The sequence below is a fragment of the Zosterops lateralis genome (assembly GCF_965231275.1).
Source record: "Zosterops lateralis genome assembly, chromosome: 1".
In the NCBI taxonomy this organism is placed as follows: domain Eukaryota; kingdom Metazoa; phylum Chordata; class Aves; order Passeriformes; family Zosteropidae; genus Zosterops; species Zosterops lateralis.
The window spans coordinates 54,916,879-54,939,093 of record NC_139762.1 but is presented as its reverse complement, the minus strand read 5'-3'; the positions used below and the strand labels follow the sequence as shown (position 1 = coordinate 54,939,093).

The 22,215-nt window shown below is 35.1% G+C and overlaps 1 protein-coding gene across 8 annotated transcripts in view; it reads left to right on the top strand.

Annotated features, from left to right (window-relative positions):
• SUGCT (succinyl-CoA:glutarate-CoA transferase) overlaps positions 1 to 22,215 on the top strand; it is a 317,512-nt gene that overhangs the window by 128,337 nt on the left and 166,960 nt on the right. For 5 of the 8 annotated variants that reach the window (XR_014589484.1, XR_014589485.1, XM_083856373.1 and 2 more), the window contains one exon: positions 3,815 to 3,917. Coding sequence is in view for 6 of the 8 variants with exons in the window: in XM_083856373.1 (XP_083712499.1) it covers positions 3,815 to 3,917 (103 nt within the window). In the remaining 2 variants the exon portion in view is untranslated. Of the gene's footprint in view, positions 1 to 3,814; positions 3,918 to 6,210; positions 6,348 to 12,177; positions 12,298 to 13,459; positions 13,493 to 22,215 lie in introns of those variants that run through there. The other 3 variants (XM_083856371.1, XM_083856370.1, XM_083856374.1) reach the window with 3 other exon arrangements.

The window sequence follows — 22,215 nt, the reverse complement described above, 5'->3', positions numbered from 1 at the left end:
AGGTAAAGATCTTCTTGCATGTGTCATGTTTTAGAGTTTGGATGCTCTACAGTCTTGGACTTTTTTTTCCCCTACTAGCTCAGTTTTGGAAGATGGACAATTGTTTAGCCTTGTATGTGTTTCCATCGCAGTGATTTTATTTATGTATGTGTATGTATAAAGAAAGTCAATAGTTTCTTTTTCTTAACTGAAAAAATATGTGAAGTAGGAGATTTATTAAAAACAATGAAAAAACATAGGGATGCATTTTAAAATGTGTTAAGAGAAAAAGGATTGGCTAGACCTTCTAAATTCCTGATGACAGAGATTTAATTTTCAGGAGAGAATGTTAATCTTCTACTTCTTCTAAGTTTTTGCTGAGGGTCTTTGCTTGTTATTTTGGAGTGCTGACATGTTGTTAATGGATACTTAGCAACCTAAACATCAGTCCTTCACTTTAAGTAAAGGTTATGGTATTTATCTTGTTGGAACCCTGGAGGCTGAAAATTTCAGGCTTTCTGTGTTAAAAGGTGCTGACATTCAAGCAAGCACCACATTTGACTTGAGGCCTTGGAACAGGCTCTCCAGATTGAGTGATAGCATGGGGGTTGTGTGTGTGTAGTTTGAATAGTACTGCATGATCTCAGGGTGAAAAACTTAGATTTAAGATTTTGGTATATAGTAATACATATGAGTCTAGATTGAGGAATTTGGGTACTGTCTAAGCCCTTCTTCTTCATGGGTTTGGGTGGTTTTCTGTAACTGGGTGAGAAAAGTCCCCATTGCAGGCCTTGGGTGGTCATTATTGGGTCAAAATTGTAAATAATATAGGCATCACCTTGTTATTGGGTAATTATCGCTTAAATAACTTTGGAAAGAGTTAGAAGCTCTCCATTTTACCTCATTTCTCTAACTTGCTAGTTAAAGCTCACAGCTCCCGAGTCTGTAAATAGATAAGAAATAATAAACATCCAAATCTGAACTTGAAACCCACGTTTCCCGTTTATTATTCATCCCGACCTTGGCAAGGAAAAAAGGAAGCCATAACCTTCACATTATTTGTCTAAGTATTATCACAAATTATACTTAGTTGGGGGAATAATAGAAATAATACATACAGGTTGGTAAGAAAAAAGGGAAAATTGAAGTTTGTGCAGCTGACATCAGAGGTAAAAATTAACTTTTTTTATCCATGCTTTATCTTTTATCAGATTTTGAAACAGTATTTCTGCCTTAATGATGTACTGCAAATGTTTCAATATATAAAACACAGTTGAATGACCAAAATAGTTGCATACTGTTGCTCTCAGAATCTGAATACTAGACCTTTATTGGCAGTGGTTGGTTTTTGTTTTAAAGTTTGCTTAACAATATGCTCTCAACAGCCTCTCTTTTACACAAATAAGGAAACTATTCTACATCAGAGTTAGATACAGAGTTTCAATTTCAAGAGGAAATGCTGTGTGTGTCCCTTGAGGATAATAGACAATCTCTTCTTTTCTACGAAATTGTGTTGTTTGGTTTTTGGTTTTTTCCCGTTATGTAGTAAGGAAAAACCTAAGCACAAACTAAAATAGTAAAAATTCATATAGAATCATGGAAATTTTGCTTAACATTTACATAGGCTCTGCAACATACATGTACAACTCCACTATATATTGAGTCAGTCACAATGGTGTAACTGAAGAAGAATATATGTCTTGAAAATTATTCAGATTTACCACAACATTGGGAACTAGATATAGATTATAGACACTCCCATTGAAAAGACTTCATTTTTAGGCTATCCTTTAAATGCAAAAGTTGTGGGTTTTTAGATGCAGGAAGATATTTATATACTCCTTCTCAAAAAGAAGTAGAGGAACATAACATAGCAGGACTTAGAGATCAATTGAATGTGATTACATACGTTGAGAATTACAATAATTTCAGCGCCAGTGGTTATGAAGTTTCAGTGGTCTGTTATGAAGTTGAGTCCAAGATTCCTCTTGCAGCTGTCCTGTCTTGTTAGAAATGAGAGAGTAGAAGTTGAAGTGTCAAAAAGTAGTAGCTGAGAAAAACTTTCCATTTATAACAAGGGATTTAGTGGGCCATGAAATATGAAGCATATCTGTTGCTAGCAGGGAACAGCATAGTTTTATATAAACAGCATCTGTAACTGAAGGGAAAATAGTTTTGCATCTGAGTCTTATTTACATTGTGCAGTAGTTTGAGCCCCAATCCTTAATAATAGAAGACTATGAATAACAAGAATATACAGATTATGAGAACTGTTGTTGAATGGAGAGTACTGAAGGAACATACAAATTGAATTTTAGACTAAAATAATAGTTTCTTAATAGCTCCAATCACTGAGGAAGGAAGGTTATCGCCTCTCTAGAATTACCTTTTCCCCCAGTTTCCTGCAATGTACCTGGTTCTTGGTGTGGTTGCAAGAGAGTACTAAATTGGATAGACCCTGTTTGGGTCCAAGAGCAGCACTATCTTTATGGCTAACTGCATCTTTACCATGAAACTACTTTAATATTCAATGTACGTATAATTAGACCGTGCAATATTCTTATATATGTTTTATTTAGAAGCTATGCTGCATTATGCTTCATTGCTTCATTTTTTAATATATATATATATATATATGTGTATATAGTATAATATATTTTGCACCCTTAAGGCCTTTTATTTTGATTCTTTTTTTTTCTTTTTTTTTGGTTGCTCCTTCCATTTCTTCTAGAATTGTTCATTGACTTCAGGAATAGAGCTTCTAGCTCTGAGAAAGTGCCATCCATAGTTTGTGCTAGAAGTAAAGCTGAATGTTACTGACATTGTTCCAAATTACCCTTAAGGAACAGCAAACTGGTAGCTATAGAATGCCAGTTACTGAGTGGTTTTTTTTTAAGGTTTTTATTAATTTCATTTTTTTAGGTCTTTAAATTACATCTAATTTCTTTTTGATGTTGGGTATATCATGAACTCAGTCTTTAATTTCTAATAAGCTGGTAGACCTCTGTGGTATTTATCTGCCTGAAATTTAAAATACTATCTCCCAGTAAGTTCACCTTTTATTCCGGATTCCAGATAACTGCAGAAAATAGCATCTCTCAGTGACTGGTATTATTTCTATGGTGTTTTCTTCATGTATGCAATTTTACTAGGCAGATGAGGAAAGAAAATCTATCTAACAAAATGGGGGAAATAGAGTGATGTTACTAGTTATGAAACTGAATGTGTTAGAAATAAAATGAGCTTTCTGCATGTGATACAAAGACCTGGAGCAATGTGTTCACCAGCATACAGGCACTGTGTATATGCACTGAACTGGGTGTCCCTAGGATAGGTTGTACAACAAATATATACGTGACTAGTCTTGTTATCAGACCTAAAAATGTGGTTTTTAATCCAGGTGCATGTTTTTTATGGTGCTTTACATCAGCTTTTAATGAGTAGTATTGTATGGTACTTGCGCTCTATCTTTTTGTTGTTAAATACATACATAATGGGAAACAAATGTGAAGCGCATTAGTATAATTAAGGAAGGGAGGAAACCCACTGATCCTTATTTAAAACTTATTATTAATTTAGCTTTATATCATTTCTGCATTGCTTCGGATGATCAGATGGAAATAGAAGTCACTTTAGAGATGTTTTTTCCCCTGTGTCTTTGGGTTTTGCATTTCTGAAGAACATAGGTAGTACATTTTTGTTATTTTATTCACTGACTGGGAGAAATCAGTGGAGAGGAGTATGGAAGCAATGTGAGAAGAAGGAGACATGATATACGTTCCTTGGAATCTGAAAGTAGAGTGTTGAAACCACATTCATTCTTATTTGCCCTTAGGTTTTCAGAAAAAGCGACGATCGAGTGGTTGCAGCTCTTTGAAGGGAGTGGGGTTCCATATGGCCCAATCAACAACATGCAGCAAGTGTTCTCAGATCCTCAGGTTGGTCCTTACCAAGTCTCTTCTGTACGTTATTACAGGTGTTTTATGAATGCTGAGTAATGATCACTCCTCGTGCCACTCAGACCTGATTTTGGCTACTTTAAAATGGGATTTGAGAGGTTTACGATGGATTGAGTTTTAGCCAATAGTATGTCATATAAAGAAATAAATGCAAATCCTTAAATGAATTTTATGCTTGGGAACTCAGATTTTGTCACAACAAATTAAACCATAAGTATTCCGTGTCTATATTTCAAATTTGGCTGGTAAAACAGAGAAAGAAAACCCAATATAGTATGTAATTGTGTTTTATCACAAAAATGTGCATAAAAGCACCTTTTTTGGGGCCCCAAAAGAACTAATTTTCTGTATGGAGTATGGATAACCTAAATCAATTCTGTTTGAAAAGCGTGGGCAACATTTTGACTGGAAAAAAAAAGGAAGCACAAAATCCATATAAAGAATGAATCTTACCCTTTCCTTGGTGTGTTGGTTTCAGTAGCTGAAAACAGTTAATCTATGTATCTCTTTCAAATGTTAAATATTACACCAGATTACACTTATGTTTAATTATAACCAATATATTTATATTTTTGTATCTGTAAAGTTTTATTATCTTCACATTCCCTGATGCCTCCCGTGCTTTTTTACTCTCTGGTTTTGGATAGGTTTAAGGGCCCAAGATAAACTGAGTTATACTGTTGTGAGTACTGTAACTGAGTATTTTATGGCTATTCTAGTGTGTGATGAATCTCCTCTAAGTTGATTTTTACTAAAGAGAATCACAAGATAAAATGGTTGATCATTGACTGTTTTGTTTTTTTCTTCTGATTTTGTACATGTCCATGTCTGCTCTCAGAAGTGTGTGTTGTGACCCTGATTGTAGCATTGGGAAAATAAGAGCAGGCAAAGCAATCCCTTCATAAAAGAATATGTTTATAATAAATATGTTTATTATAAATATTATTATATTATAGAGGCATAAAATAATATTTGTTAGGTGACTGCAGGGAAAGAACTTTTTTTTATTAAATAAATATGCTCTTTCTCGTTAAAATGATATAGTCTCATGCCTTAAAGTATACATGGGCCAAATTTTTCACTTCATAACTTTCACAGGGATTAAGGTTGGGCTTTGAAGAACATACAGCAAGAGTATTTTACTCAGACTTGGCTCTACTTGGGGCAACATTGGAAAAATATTGTGTGCTTTTTTTTTTTGATGCTGTGAATTTTAAGAAGTTGAGTCTACTCTGAAAGGGACTGTTTTTAAAACATCATATGTCATGGGCTATTACCTCCCAAATTGGAAAGAGGTTATCTTGGCTACCTTGCTTTTGTTAGAATTCACCTATATAATATTTTCACATATATATTATTATAATTATATATGTTATTTTAATATATATGTCAGGTTATTACTTGACTTAGTTATCCTATCTATAAAAGGTTTCATGGTGCTTTACAGTTAGATATGGCATGTTTTTTGAAATATTTTCCTGTAAAGGGGCATGTTAATCTCTTCCTCATGAAACTGCTTTAAAGCCTTCTTTTCTACACTCTTCTCTGAAATATGTGGCACCTGAACATTACTGTTGGAAATTTAATGCCAATATTTGTGCATAGCTGCATGTTATACATTTATTTCATATTTCATTTCTAAAAGAAGCATTTTCTCACAGGTATTTTCAGGTCAAAGAAAGCAGGGGAAAAAAAAAATGACTGACATTGTCTGACTGGGGAAGAAGTTTATCGCCTGAGAGACTGTAATTTAGGTATCCTCTGCACTGTGAAATCCCAGATGTAGTAGGAGAAACCAGCAGCCACCAACAAGAACAGAGAGTAATTGCAGCAAGATTTTTCACAGAATCATGAAATATTTTGAGTTGGAAAGGACCTTTGCAAGGTCATCCACTCCAACAACCCTGCAATCTGCAGGGGCATCTTCTACAAGATCAGGTTTCTCAGAAGCCCCATCCAGCCTGATCTTGAATATTTTCAGGGATGGGGCATTTACCACCTGTCTGGGCAGCCTGTTCCAGTGTTTTCTGACCATCATTGAAAAAAACCTTAAATATAGCTAATCTAAATTGACCTTTTTTCAGTTTAGAATCATTAACCCTTCTCCTATCACAGCAGATCCTGCTAAAAATTCTTATTTACTATTTACTTAATTTACTTATTTACTTTACTTTACTTATTTACTTATTTACTAAAAATTCTTATTTACTTTAATACCTTTTAAGTACTGAAAGGCCACAATAGGGATTCTCTAGAACCTTCTCTTTTCCAGGATGAAGATTCCTAGTTCTCTCAGCCTTTCCTCATTGCAGAGGTGCTCCATCCAGCCCTCTGATCATCTTCACTGCACTCTTCTGGACTCCTCCAACTTGCTCCTTCCTGTACTGTAGGCATTGTGCAGAGCTAGACACGATACTCCAGGTGGGATCTTATGAGAGCACAGTAGAAGGGAAGGATGTCTCTCTTGTCGGGCTGGTCACATGTTCTTTGACACATTTTGCTTTCTGGAATGCAAGCAAACATTTCTGGCTCATGTCCAAGCTCTCATCTACCAACTCCCTGTATTTGTTCTCAGCAGGGCTGCTCTCAATCTTCTCATGCTCCAGTGCATATTGATCCTGAGGGTTGCCTTGACCCAGGTGTAGAACTTTGGACTTGGCTTTGTTGAATTTCGTGATTTTCCCATGGGCTCACTTCTCAAGCATATGTGAGTCCCTGTGGATGGCACTCCATCCTTCAGGTGTGTCAACTGCACCACTCAGCCTGGTGTCAACTGCAAACTTACTGAGGGTGCCCTTGGTCCCTTTGTCTGTCAATGATGAAGACATTAAATAGCACTGGTCCCAGTAAGCTCCCCTGCAGGACACCACTTGTCACCAAATCATGTCTCACTGAGACATTGACCAACATCCTCTGGATGTGACTATCCAACCAATTCTTTATCCACCTATTCATCAATCCACCCATTTTCTTATGTGTAAATCTGAACCCAGATTTTCATCAAGTATGAAAACTTTGCAATAATTCTTCCCAGTGCTCTCAATATAATGTGGTTTTCTCAGACTCAGTTTAGATCAGAAAATACAGTTCTAAGAAAGATGTCACTCAACTTGCGTATGATAACCATGCATACTGATACTGTATGACATGTTAAACTCTTTAATTTTACATAACACTGTTTGATCATAGCACAGTTATCTGCTTCTCAGTGCCATTTGCTTTCAACCATTGTGAAGAGTCTAGAAAAACATCAAACCCAGTGATAGTTCCATTTAGCTCAACTCTTATCTAATTCTAATACATAATACACAGGCTTTGCTAACATCTTCCATATTGTACCATCAATCAGGATTGGATCTAAGCATTTTATTTACTTCATTTATTGTGATTGTCTTGCTCTTTGATCTTTGGATTTTATGTCCATAATGCAAACACCTTTCATTATAAGTGTAATCTTGCACTGTTAGTGACCAAGATGCACTGCATGGATATCAGCTCAGCTGTCAGTGCTCTAGGGTGCTCTAGGTTGGTATCAGATGAAGACAGAAATCCCAGGAGGGAGCTGGAATAATGCAAGGGATGGCTAGAAGCATCTGTGAGGAAGTAGGTGGAAAGACAACTACAGGAGATGATTGAAATAGTCAAATGGAACTCAATTGGCTACAGGCAGGTTGTGTTTTCAAATTTTATTTTAACTAAAAGGACCACAGAGCTCTGAAGGCTGGGAGTGGCTTATATAACCCCTTCTATAAACTGAGATAAAACAACATATTTTTTGATCCCAGGACACTTCGCTAATATCATTAACAGCTTCAGCCGTACTCCAAGTGAGCTGCCAAAAAACAGGAAATTTCTTACTAAGCTGGAGTGCCAGGTGATACTGTTTTTCCATGAATGGAGTGAAATGTCCACTTTTCCCACTGATTATAATCTCTTATTCATTTGTGAAGTTAAAATGAATACCACAGGCATTTTTACTGGTAAGTCAATCAGTCTGTGGAGAGATGTATGCGTGTATTTGTGCATATATGGATAAAACGGCTGAGAGAAAAAGGAGATTGACTAGTTAAGGGAACAAATTTCTTAAAAATGTGAGGGAGAAAGGAATGTTTGTGAAAGTTCTTACAAATGCTTAATAGAACAGTATAGACTACATTAATGAAAATTTATATAGTGAAACTTTTTAAAACTATTTTTAAAAAAATGTGCTCTTTTAACCAGGCCAAGATAGTGCAAACATTAAAAGAATTCTTAAAACATTTAAAAATCTTACGAGTGACCTCAGTATGGTCCCATTTAACATACCCTGGGGAATATGTGTATGAAATACAATGTGGTTTGAAGCTTTCCAAACAAAACAAGCTTAAAAGAGAATACCATTTTTAATAGAAACTACTCAAATTCTCCCAAAAGATAAAACAAAAACAGGTACGCACTGTACTGCAGCTAAGTATGCAAGAACAAAGATTTTTGCTGGTTAAGTGAGGCGACTGAAGTTTTTTTCTTTTTTTAGAACATTGCCTTTCCCGTTTTTGCACTGTAGTTTCTTTCAACATTCTTTTATACAGTGTTCTTACTTTAGTTAAATAGCTGGTATACATGGGAAGCAACAAAACAACCCAGAAAAATGGGCAGTTTAATAAATTATAATCTGGTGTTTTACTATATTAAATCCATTCATATTGATGAGTTTTACTATATGAATGTTGTCAGCTGAAAATAAAACAAAAACCATGCAGTGGCACTTCCCCTGTGCCCCCCCAACAGTTACAATCATACCACACAAGTTGAGTACATCAGGTGTAAGACATCATCCTGATGCATCACTTCTGAGAAATACGGGGAGGGAAATATCGGAGCTGAAATATCACAGCTGGCCCTGATTTCAGCTCCTGCCAAACACCTGCAGACTCTAAAAGGATACCATAACAAAACTCCACCCTGTGGCAAGAGGCCATCCCTTAACAACCCTTCCCTGACTTTGCATCACTATAAAAATTAATTTCACATTTTTTACTGAAACCTTAGTCTTCCTGTCCCAGAAGGCCATTACAGTTTCTTTAGCCATTTCTCTGATTATCTTCAGAAAAATAAGTCACAGTAAATTGAATATTGAAATATCTGATAGCTGCCAATTATTTGATGTTTTAAATTTATTATTTGTGGAAACTTATGAAGATGGTAGCTTTTTTTTTTTTTTTTCATAAACCTTCTTATTTTGCTTCTTATTTTGGAAGTCATTTCGTATTCATCCTGGCAAAAAATTTCCTAGCATCTGGTAAAAGCTTACACATATAAGCCAGCAAAAGTTATAAAATGCAGGGTGTTTTTGCTTTGGTGGTGGTTTTTTGTTGTGTTCTTAATTTTTTTAAAATAATTTGTGGGTTTTGGTGCTGGTTTGGGTTTGATTTTGGTTGGAGGTTATTTTGTTTGCTTTTTTTTCTTTATTTATATGACCATGTTGTAATTGTTATTCTTTGTTGAAATACACTTTTGTGGTGTATCGAGGGCTGTCCCAAGGCAAATGAAATTATATTCATGTTCATAATACTATAGGGAGGTTTTTTACATGTAGAAGTTTCTGCAACTGAAAGAAGCTGATTGAAGGCCTGAGGTAATATGATATGTCTGGAAGTAATTCATAACAGACAAGAGAGAGGAATCAAACTTTGCATGTGTCTATTAAATAAATACTAAAACTGGTTGGAAATCTTACTATGGAATGTTTTTACATTTAAAAATTCCAATTCATTGAAAGTGAAACAACTGGATGAACACATCTAAAATTAAACTGTACGTTGAATCAGAAATTCTGCCATATTCCTGCCTCTCTTGCTAAGTTGAAAACATATACTGCCTGGCTTTGGTGTTTCAAGACAGACAAATTTTTATTTCAATTTTTAAATTCTGTGCAGTGAAAAACACCACACCACCAGCCATACGCAAGCCTTTAATTTTGTCAAGAGTAGCTCTCTAATACTAAATTACAAATGTTTTCAAGCTTTTGGCCTGTGGGAATTTTTTAAAAGCAGATTCTGTTCTAAAGGGGAATGGATTAAGAAATGGAACCTTATTTCAAAGAAGTTAAATGGAAAATCCAATTCCAGTACTGTTTGTAGTGTGTGATTTTCACATATACACAATTATGCAGTATATATGTAGATGAGAGAGTTCTATATCCAGATGTTGTAGGAAAGTTTCAAAATGAAGCAGCACTTGTATTTTGGTATGAGGAATATTGTAATAGGATGTGTGTTTTAAATTTTGGCTGTAGTGAAATCTGTTCCATGATGTGCCATATCTGTGCATGGCCTGCCTCTGTTACAATGACTTGTGGAGGGCTTATAATGGAGAAATCTTGAAAAAAAACTGTATGTTTACATTAATGACAGGATTTTGTCTGTAGACACATTTAATATACAACTATTGTCTAGATAAGAAAAGTAATATTAAAGGAGTAGCTCAACAATTCCTATAATGAGGTTTTGTTTTTACTTGCCTTTAGCTTTATGGAATTTCCAGTGCTGGTTGTCTACTTAAATCTCAAGTACATTGGAAACATTTCTGGTAAAATGACCTACTCATGGGAGATAAAAAGTTTTCAGAAATAAGTTTTTTTTTTTACCATATCAACATATTCTGACCACTAGGTTTTGCCTGGGAGCTCTTCGGCTCCATTTTAGAGAATTAGTTCTTTTTCCAAGGGACTTGAGCAGAAAGTTAAAGGCAGTGTCACAGAGATGCTCTTTTCCATTCCCTGTTTTAAAGGTTAGTGGAAAGAAGCTGCCTATTAGTAAGGAGGACAGGAGTCCTGCACAGTGCATGCTTTCACCTGTTGCTCATGTTCCCCAAGTCCTTTATGAATTATGTGAGCCTTAAGGTGCCAGTTTGGCTTGAGACCTAGATAAGAAATTGTCTAACTACATTAGTTCAAATGTTTAGGGTTTTTCCATGCTTGAATTTTGATTTCTAGAATGCTACAGTAAATAAGAATGACACCAACATGAGAGCTCACCACCAACTTGACTGTAGAACCTCTAATTCATACACATTGTGATATTTTTAAAACAGGTAATTTCTTTCTGCTGTACCATCTTCCTGAAGCATTCAGGATAGACTTAACTGATCATTAGAAGGGCATTTAGTCTGCCTTCTGAACCAGGTTGTTGTCTGTCAAATTCTTAATTCATTTGATTCAGTGTATAAAAAGAAGTGAAAGAGGTAAGAAGTTGCAGGAATATAGCTTCCTTTTTATGAAGTTGAATTCCAGACAGGAATCTTTTCCTGCATCTGCCACACAGTTCCCACATGGTTTTGGAGAAGTCACTTCAATCAAAGTATTAAAAGTAATTTCATGTGTATGTCTCATGTTTTGAGTACCTACCTTGTGATGTCACATTCAAAATATGTAGCAGTGCTGAGTCCTCATGGATGAAAATGGACCTGTTTAAAGTATTATTGGAGCACCTGAAAAATGTGATGTTGTTTAAATAGCTGAAAAACCTAACATAGTGGGTTTATTCTTAATTTTCTCTGTTTTGGCTTCTTAGCCATGAAGTTGGAACTCTGAGAAGTGTTGTAAAGACTCAGTAGTCGTGCTTCTGTGAGGTATAACTTCTGATGTTAGAGCACTGGAGAAGTTGGGAAATTAAATCTTTTATCATATGATTTAACTGAGGTATATTAAAATAAGACCTTCTGAGAAATAATACCACTTTTGAACATCTTTACTGAATGATGGAAGAGCCTGACAGGAAATAAGTTGAGCATGCACTTAGATTGTATTGCATTTTCTTTGTGCAGGCAAGCAAATGATGCTTAGGAGCAACAATTTTTCAGTGTCCTTTTAAGTGTGTATATATACCAATGGTATGTCTTTAGCTAATACTATTTTCACTGTGAAAAACATAATCTAAGTATTTGTGGGTTATGAAGAATATTAAGTTCTCAAAAAAGAGATCCATTCTCATAAAATACTCAGTTGTGTTTAAAAATTACACTGCAGTCATGGCTGTTCAAGTATATGAAGAGTCGACTAACTTTTCTGGGTATTTCCTTCTAGAATCACATGTGTCAAAAAACTATGCCTAGGTATAGAGCAAAGATCCTGGTTTTGAAACCTCTCAGTCTTTGTTAGGCTTCACTGTTAGGAGTCTATAATACATGTCCCTTGTGCCCCTAACTCTTGGATTAGTTTCTGTACTTGCAGGAGTTACACATTGGTTCTTCATTCTTGCAGCTCATCAAAGTGGCATCAGTTGGTTTCAAAGAATTTGTATTTGGCATCTCATCCTACCAGAGTATGCTCAGGGTAAGGCCATCAGACATTGATCTACTGAGCTAGATGATGTGTAAGTTCTGAGATATTCCCTACAGAGTGGGAGCCCAGCCCTCATTTTTGTTTGTATGAACTGTGTAACTGTGCGGTCAAAACAGAGTTTTTAGTTAACCCACATGTTGCCTTTATGAGCCATTTGATGAGTGTTAAGACTCTAACTTGTATGGGAAAGAAAGGAATACAAGTATATGTCTATCTCATCAAGTCTCTCAGCCTGAAGTGAGTTTATTTGCTGAAGTAATTGATTCTTTAGAAGTTGATTTTACTTTTTATTTAATCTGAGCATTCACTGAATCATCATCACAAAGTAATAGTGAGTTTAAATAGGCATTCTTTGCTTTTCCCACAGTATGGAAATTGTGAGACTATCTGTGACTATTGGTTGCCTGACTTGAACCAAATAAATGTATAAAATTAAGTAAGAAAACATGGTTTGCTTTAAGATATTTTCCTTAAGTAGATGTGACCTCATTTGCTAAGCAAATTTTTAAGTACAGTCAATAACACTGTGATTTTAGATTAAATTTTAGACATGCTTCAGTATAACTTCCTTGAACAAAGGGTTGCCTTTAATGTTTCTTATAATTTTTTTTTCCAAATAAATGCAGTAAGTTCTCTTGGTGTTCATTTGAACATAGCCTGGAGATTTTTTTTGTCTCTCTCAGAGACCATAAGGGCTAGATTTGGTCTTTATTACTTATATTGATTACAAACTAATCCATTTATAAGTAGCGTGGTGAAGCTTTGTAGTTTGAGTTAAATTTTGTAGGCATGAAAATACTAAAGATATTCTGGAGAACACATATTCAGAATCTCAAATGATTGTAGCTATGGATGATGATACAGGTATTCGAGCAAGGAACAAAATAAAATGGAAAATCCAATGACAACAACAGAAACTGTGCTAAAACTGTGCAAATCAGGCTTTACTTATAATTTGGTCTTCGGGTGCTTTACGTGAGTGCTCAACTTGATTTTAAAATCTTAGTTCAAACCATGACCCTGGCCTGTCATCCTTTACAAGGATGACAAATTACAAGATTTCCTGCACTTGTTAGCCTAAGTTCATCTTGGAGTCCCCCTCACTGCTTAAAAAAAAGGTGATATTTTCAGATGAGATGCTGACATATTTATTTTACACTGTAGTTATGCAATAACATTTAAAGAAAATGTACTGTTTTAGTTTTATGCCTCTTGCTAACAAGGAGAAATATCTGAGCCATGAGAAGACCAGTGTGTGGGCTGACTAGGAGTGGGTATTTGAAGATACAGATTTCCAACCACCACAAAAAGGCATTAATTAGTCAGGTAAGCTTTCTCTGTCATTGGCATTTTCTATCTCATCTCTGAGTGGTTTCATGTAGGTTTCTATTATGATTCGAGTAGACAGTTTTTGAAGAAGCAGGAAGTGTTTCCTCACTCTCCATGGCCAGTGAGGCCAGGAACATAACCGTTGTATTAAATTGATTCTAGGTTTAAAACTGCCTCTATAGCATTCAGATGTCAACACTAAGAGCAGCCAGCCACATGCTGAAATTTTCTTCACACTATTTCAGTTGGCTAGTTAGCAGCCATAGCATTTAATTATAAACATTTAAATCAAAAATTATGTGATTTTGTAGTGTATGTTTTAAGTGTAAAACTTCTGTGGAATTGCATATAAGTCTTGATTAATATTGTTGATCTGGGATGTTCTTCAGAACTTTTTTTAAGTCCTGAAAAACAATCTAGATTAATTGTTAGTTGAAAAACTCTAAACAACAAAACCCCAGATTTTGGTCAGATTTACAGAACTTTGGGAAGACTCAGCTGAATTTTAATTGTTTAGGATGAGACCTGAAACTCCTCATAGCTCACAGAATTAGAAAATAAAAATGAAATTACATGAAAGGTCACTGCAGTGTGAAGGTAGTGTAGTAAAGGTGATTGATGGTAGTATTAAATATGAAATCCTGATTCACATGTGAGTGAAGAAAGAGACAAAATTCAGGAGTTTGAAGCCAAGTTTACAAATGTTAAGAGAAAGACAAAAAAAAAAAAAAAAATTGAGATGCCAAGCAGATGGTATTTACGCTATGGATCCCAGTTTAATTTCTAAGAAAAAAACAGTAAGTTAAAAAATCCTCCTTAAAAACAAACAAACACTGCTAAGTTACTCACTCATGTTATGTACCAATGTTGCAAACATTATATTCTTCTGTGATGAGCTATATGGATTGGTGATCAGAGAGTTTTGAGAGTTTAGTTTGCAGGCTAAAAACCTGCAAGGGCCGTTTTGAGGGATTGCTGTGTTTCCAAGAGCTTGATTTTGGAGAGAAGCTTCTCCTAAATGTAGTCTGATGCTCTCTTGGCACAGAACAGGCAACTGTAATGCATTTTCCTGCAGTCCTCAAGTCACACCCAAAATAGACATGAACAGAAATACCATTTTGTGTCTGCACATCTTGTTCCTCCACATACTGTATTTGCACAGGTTCACAAATGAGAAAGAGAAGTTGGGATTTCTCTACTCCCTTCCTGTGATGCTCAAGACACCTGTTTCTCTAAAACAGTTGCTCTGTGTGCCAGTCAACAAGATACAGGCTTTGACTCTGAGAAACTCTTTAAAGCAGATATGTAATAACAGATTTTGTAAAATTCTCCCTCTTTATCCTGATCCTCCTGAAAAACTGTGAAGTGAGAAGAATATTTGTTGACAAGTTGAGTGTGCAAACACTACCTCCCTCTTTCCCCCTGCCAATTCTTATGTTGTTATGGTCCCTTAGTTTTAAAAGACTTAGAAATCACCCATCTTTCCATAACTTTACTGAACTGGTTTTGGATATGTGATTTCTTTCATGTTGAAAACTGCAGTAGCAAATTGAACTCCCCTTTTTTGATTCTTCTGTATACCCTGACACCAAGACATGGTAACAAAATGCAAATGGCTTTCCTACTACTTTCATGGCATTGCTTTTCTTCTTTAGGTGTTTCTAGCTATTGACTCTTTGTTTTTAACATTTCACTTGTGAATTTAATACTAAATCTGAAACTTTTGTTTAACTGTCTATATAATATATGTTTTCTGTATGTAGCATACCCAACTCATCCTATTGCATGGTATATTCTGGGGAGATCTTAAGTTGTTGATACAGTATTCTGTATTGCTTACTCTCCACCATAAATTGTTATATTTGAAAAAAAAAAAAGAGTTATACTTTGCATGGCAAGCCCTATTTATTGTAAGAACATGTTGGATTTTTCAGTGTTATACATTCTTATTTTTAGGGAGTATGAATATGCACTTAATAGGAGTACATACTTGAGCATTTTTAAGTCGTGTTTCAAAACACAATATATATACTTGATATAGACTGGTATTTCTTAATTGCATTTTTTTGGTCTTAAGGCCTAACTTCAGTAAATACACTGCTAAAAGGAGTGTCAGTTATAAATATGTGTTATTAAAAGAAAGTGACATTTAGTGTCTCCACAGTGATATTTCAAAATATTTGGAAATTTCAGTAACATGCTTTCACGTTTTTATCCTCTGAATATACCCTTTCAGAAACTAAAAAATGAAAATTATTCTCAGCCAAACAGCTATTGTAATTGAAATTAAAGGCACAGAAAGACTAGGGCAATTGCTAATCAAGTAGATATCTAACTTTATCCTTTATTGGAAGCAGGTTTATAAAAGTAAAATCAAATTATGGGCTCTTGTGACATGTTTGCTCTTCTACAAGACTTCAATCCATGCATATTTCCTATTTCAGAGCAAAATGCAAATGCACTCATTCTCACTGAGTATGTTTCACTTTTTAGACTAGTGATGGAAAAATAAGCATGAAATGAAAGCATGTGGAGATAGTTTATATCTTCACAAGTCATCTAGGAGAGGGTGTAGAAGGAAGTGTCATTGGGATTTCACAATACAAAACACTTTTTCCAAACTCCTTGGTGGTTTTAAGTGAATTTTTGTTTTGAACACACCAAATTCTGTAGATACAAACCTTCTGCTGCTTCAAAAGGGAAGACAGATGCACTCCTCACACTGTAGTTGTATTCTCTTTGACATTATTGCCTTTGCATCAGTTTGGCCTTTGTCAAATCAAAGGATCAAAAGCCAGTGCTGCAATCTTAATTGATGTAACTGTCTAAGTGACCATCTAAAAAACCTCAGAACTCCATGGGGCAATGGGTGAAACTGAAAAAAGTGTTTACTTAAGTATGAATACGGTTTGTATTTGGCTATGTCCTTAATTGAAAATTAATGCACAAGCCATATGGATGTTGAAAAGACAACAAATTGCATTAGATAGCCAGTGACTTGTTAATTCACTGTTTCCTTTATTTCTGATGAAACTTCCAGTAGGCCAGCCTTTGGGTGGTTGGAAAAAAACATCAACATGAGTATTTAACATTAGATCACAAACTCGTTTATAGAAGTTGCTACTTTACTGTGTGGAGAATTTAGTGCTAATTACCAAGTCTTGACTTCTCAGCAGATCACAACAGAAGTAACAGAATTCTTAAATAGATTCTAGGATTTTGTAATAGAGGTATTTTTTCTAGATTTGTGTCAGGAATGTTTTTTACTGCTTTTTGTACACATTTTCCAATTAAATGGGAAGCAATAGATGTTATACCAAAGTATAAAATCTATGCGTAGCAATTAAAGGCTTGAAATTTGTATGTATATAGATTAGTTAGGAATTTTTTTACTGATTATAGAATAAGAGAACATAGTCTTGCTGCAGAGGAATCTTGCCTGCTGCTTTGTGTGGTTACTTAATAAGACATCACACCTGCCTGAAGTTTTGAGTCAAAAATTGCATGTAAAATAATTGCAGCTTGATTGAACTGGCTTAGAAATTATGAAAGGGGATAATGTGAGATTTGTTTTTAGAAACTTCCATCTTCTTATTTATACTTATGAAGTAAGTTATGATCTCCTTAAGGGTATTGTGCCCCAAATTCCTGTTTCATGTTTAATTTTAGGATTTTCTCAAAGTCTCTAGAAAGGTTACAGAAAGTAATAAAAGTGTGTAAGGAGATTGCAGTAGCTGATAATATCCATCAAGTTTTCTCTGTTTAGTGCCTGCATGTTTTAGTTGGTTGAGTTAAACAGTGAAGTTCTCCCTTCTCAGTCCCCTGTATTGGAGTCCTTGCAGCTGTTCTCAGGAAAGTAAAAGACTAAGCATATTTGCTGACCTAACAATGTTTCCTGTTACCAAAGCAAAGATTTTTCCAAATGTGTGTAGCCTCATGCTGATATGTACTTTTCCTAGCAGAGAAGTATTTGACAGATAAACATTTCTTTACTGCTTTCTTGAAAAACTAATGTTATGGCCTGACTGTTGCTTCTGTTAGCTTAATAGCTAAAAAGCAGGTTGTTGGGTGCCCCCGCTCTCCTCTTTTTTCTTTTTTTTTTTTTCCTTTTATATTCTCTGTCTTAGGCTTTTACTTCTTCAGACAACAATTATGCTAAATAGAATGGAACTAATTTTTTTAGTGAAGCAGTCACTAGAAGTATGGTTCTGGAAGAGATAAAATTATTTGTAATTTATATGCAATTTATGAAATAATTATAAATATTGTCAAAAGTTTAAATGTGAATAAAGTAGCAAGAAGGCAATCAAGCTTTTTTTAAATATACTGTATCCTGGACCAAAAGTGAGAGCTGAAGAAATGTTTCCCTTCACTCAGAAGGATGCTCACTAGCATAAATAGTAGGATATTTTATTATGATGTTGGTACCATTAAAGTTGGGGTTTTTTTTCCCTTAAAGAGGAATAATGTCAGTAGTGAGGTTAAATGAATCCAAGTCATCTATTTTTCTGATCCAGTGAACTGCCTACAAAACAGCTGAAAGAAAACTGCTACTTTTGACAAGGGTAGCAGGAAGAGGGTCGTTCAAAGGAGTCTGGAGGTAGTTCACAGCAGAGATATATAAAATGTTGTCTTTAGTTCAATTAGAACATCTCATGCATCTCATACAAACTAGATCTTTTTCTTCATACTGAGGAGCTCTGAGGTTGGTTATCAATTATTCACCTGGCTCTGGTACTTAGAAACTTTAAAAGTAACTTCATGCCAAATGTAAAGTTCATCTTTTTGATAAAATCTAGCTCATTTATTGCGACAAATATATTTATGAGCATTCTGACCTTCCATATCCTTTGGAAGGTTTATGATAAATTCTAGATTTTTGGTAAAATGTTACTTTTAAGCCACAAATTTTAAAGGAAATTTTGACTTTTGGCTGGAAAATCTAACTTTATAATTCCTTTTTTATATTGTGGAAGTAATACATCCTTTTGGAACAGCTGAATTTATTTTTAACACCTGACTTAAACTCAGTTAAATGTCATACACATTTGAAGACACTTCTCTATTTTTTTTTAATTGGTGCTGTTTTATACTGCCATAAATCAAGATAAGCCTAATGATGAGTAACAGCAGAAGGCAGAATAGGAACACCTTTATTTCATAAATATACATTTTTGGGCAGAAGGTTCTTCATAGATTGGGTGAAGTTGGTTGTCTCCAGTAAACTGATAATTTAAAGCTCCAGCTTTAAAGTGTGGCTAACTTCACAGCTTTGTATACAATGGCAGCAGCTGAGTGTTGATTTGTGCATTTTCTTGCTTTAAACACCTGAGGATCAGTCATTTCTGCAAGGAGTGTTCTATGAGCAGTTTAGCATAGCAGAGCTTTGGAATATATTTTCTTGTTCCTAAATAAAATAAATGCCAAGAAGGAGATAGCTACAATTTATATATGCCCTTTTCAGAACAAGATGGAATTTTCACCTGCTTACACTTACTTACTTGAGCATTTTCCTAAACTCATACAGCTCCAGGGAGTTGAATCTGAAAGGTGCTGAGCATTTTTGACCCCAATCCATCAAACCAGCATGCTTCTCATGCAATGTTGCATTCATAACAGTGTGATTATTCATGGGGTTTTTTTCTTTACACTTTACTACTCTACACTTTACAATGTTTAATAGTTTCTATTTAATCATTGAATTTCATATATTCTTCCCCCATAAAAGATTGCCTTTAATTTTTTTGTTTCTGTTGTGACTGCCTGCCTCAAATGGTTTGCCTGTGTCCTGCATGGATGAAAAGCTAGGTGGTGTTGCTGTGTTGTCTTTTTTTTGGAATTGTTTGCTGTGATGTTCATCCCTATGTGACTAGTCTCTTTCCCTCTTCTGGAAATACTGTCTGTTCCTCTTGCTGCTATTAGTAATGCAAATTCATCGGGCCTTTTTATAGATATGTGTGTGTCTGTAAGTATATATATTGCCTATTTTCTGCAGAAAATCGCAATCATAGTATCTAGATGCACTCAATTCAATGATGTGGTAGCTGATACGCTACACTATAAATTTTTCTAGTGTATTTTATTGAGATTTTAAAAATTCTTTGGATCAAGAGGTGTGTTTCCAGCACTCATTTACATGCCACATTTCTCTGTAGCACTGAATACTTAGGAAAAATACCAGCAATGTTAATTAAAGGATATGCATCAATGCAAAAATGCATAAATGCCGTTGTAATATAGTGAAAATTCTAGCTATTGTACTATGCTCACTAGCACAAAATTATTTGTACAATTTAGTGAATTTAAATATTTTTATTAATTGGAAACTTCATTTATTTCCTGCAGTGTTTCATGGATCATACAGTGTAGTTTGTGAGTTCAGCCTCTGTAAACCCAATGTTATGTAAAATACTATCTGTTCCCCTGGGGTCCCTACTGGGGCCAAAATTGCTTAAGCTCCTCATTAATGACTTGGACAGGGGACTGAGTGAACCTCAACATGTTTGCAAGTGACACCAAAGTGGGGAGAGAAGTTGATATGTTGGAGTGTAGCTGCTATTCAGAGGGACTTTCACAGGCTGGACAAGTGGTCTAGCAGGAACCTCGTGAAGTCCAAGAAAAGCAAATATGGAGTCCTGCACCTGAGACAGAAAAGCCTCAAGCAGTATTACAGCTTAGGGATTGACTGGGTAGAATGCAGATTTACACATAAAGATTCAAGGATCTTCATAGACAGCAAGCTGAACAAGAGTCAGCAGAGTGCCCTTGTGAGAAATACTAATTCCTTGTTGCACTAATTAGGTAAAGTCATAGCAAGTAAGTCAACATAAGTGCATGTTGACATGATAACAGGCAGTGGGTGTAAGTTGCAGCAAAGAAAATTCTGGTTAGATATAAGGAAGAAAAGTTTTGCAGTGGTTTCAGTTAGGTTTTAGATCAGATATGCTGTGAAATCCTCATCCTTAGAGACAGTCAATACGTGCCTGAACAAGACTCTGAGCAACCTCTGCTTTACAGGGAAATTGGACCAGAAGTCTACCAGAGGTCTGTGAGGATCTACTAATGATACATTTAAAGTATGATTGCATTCATTGTTTCAAAGACACAAGTAGTAGCCTCTGAGTAGGCATGAAAGCTGAATTGTATGACTATGCAAACATTTCTTAATAGAGAGTTGTTAGAGTGCAAACAACAGTTAAAATAGAGAAGGTAGAGCACTCAGTGTTTCAGTAGTTTAGAGGCATATTCAAGATGAAAGTTCAGCAGGTTTGTCTCTACTTTTTCCTTTACTGGTATCACTTCTGCCTTTTTCTGCAGTGGATGATTTTTTTACACTAAGAAATTGGATCAGTTTGCCAGCACCTGCAGAATAAGGAGAAAGAGATTTCCAGCCCAAGAGATATTTCTGAGTAACTATTTTTTTTTAAGTCTGAAGAAAAAAAAAAAAAGAAAAAAAAAAAAGAAAAAAAAAGAAAAAAAAAGGAGGGAATAAGTGAGTTTTGGGGTCCACTGTATTAGGAAAAAAAGTTAAAGAAAAAAAAGCGCATAAACCAGACGGTTTTATTTAAAGCATCCAGAGCTGATAAGGGAAAAAAATGGAGATACAACAGAATACAACACACAGGCTGCAGATGCAGTTCTCATGATTTAAATCTGGAAGGCTACACAGTACATCTGTTTAACATCTTGCAATTTCAAGAACTGTGCCTTGAAAACCTTCTGTCACAGTGACACATGAAATAAAAGGTTATGTTATGACTTTCAGATGCAAACCTGTAAAAGCTCTATCTTAACAGCATACCATCTTTTATTAACCCATTGGTGCTGCTCACCTATAATTCTCTTTTGCCAGTGATGTTGTGAGAGATTTTACTATATAATAAATGTCAACTCTGCAACACTAATTTTGTAATTGCATTAAATTACTTATTTTCTGTATGTAAATGGAAAATTTACATCTCGATATCTCCTCACCTGCTTTCTCTATTGCTCCTATTATTCAGCTATATAATTTTTTTTGATTAAAGAAATGGAACAGATTATTCTATTTCTGTCGTAACCTTTGAGAACGATTAGAGTGGCTCAGAATAATTTCAACAGTTTCAAGATTTGTGACGTCATAAGGGATAAAATACTAGAGTGGCTTAAAGATAGTATTCTTTATCCAGAGCTCTAATTTTAAGGCTATGAAGTTAAAATAAATAAGAGTAGAATGCTTGCCTGCTCATTATTTTTTGGCATTTCTACATCTCAGAGTTTGAAAAAGTTATCAACCTGTGCTGATAGGATGAAATTGGTACATAAAATTGGTACAGTCAAAATCTTGACAGAGCTGTGCTGAGAGATGTTTATCAGTCTAGGCTGAAGGTTGCTTAGCTATAGAAAACGTGATTAGCACATGAGGGGTTCTTCAGTCTTCTACACAATGATTACCCAGGAGCTGGAGGAGTGTGTTATGATAAACCTACTGGTAAAATTCTTTTATCCTCTTAAAATGAAATCTGGAGCAAATTGCTCTGGCTGGCCCATTCCTGGCATATTAGTACTAATATTGCACGTTGAGTCAAAAAGAAATGAGGGGCTTTATCCCATAGAAATGCTTCATACCTTTCCAGATCATACTGTACA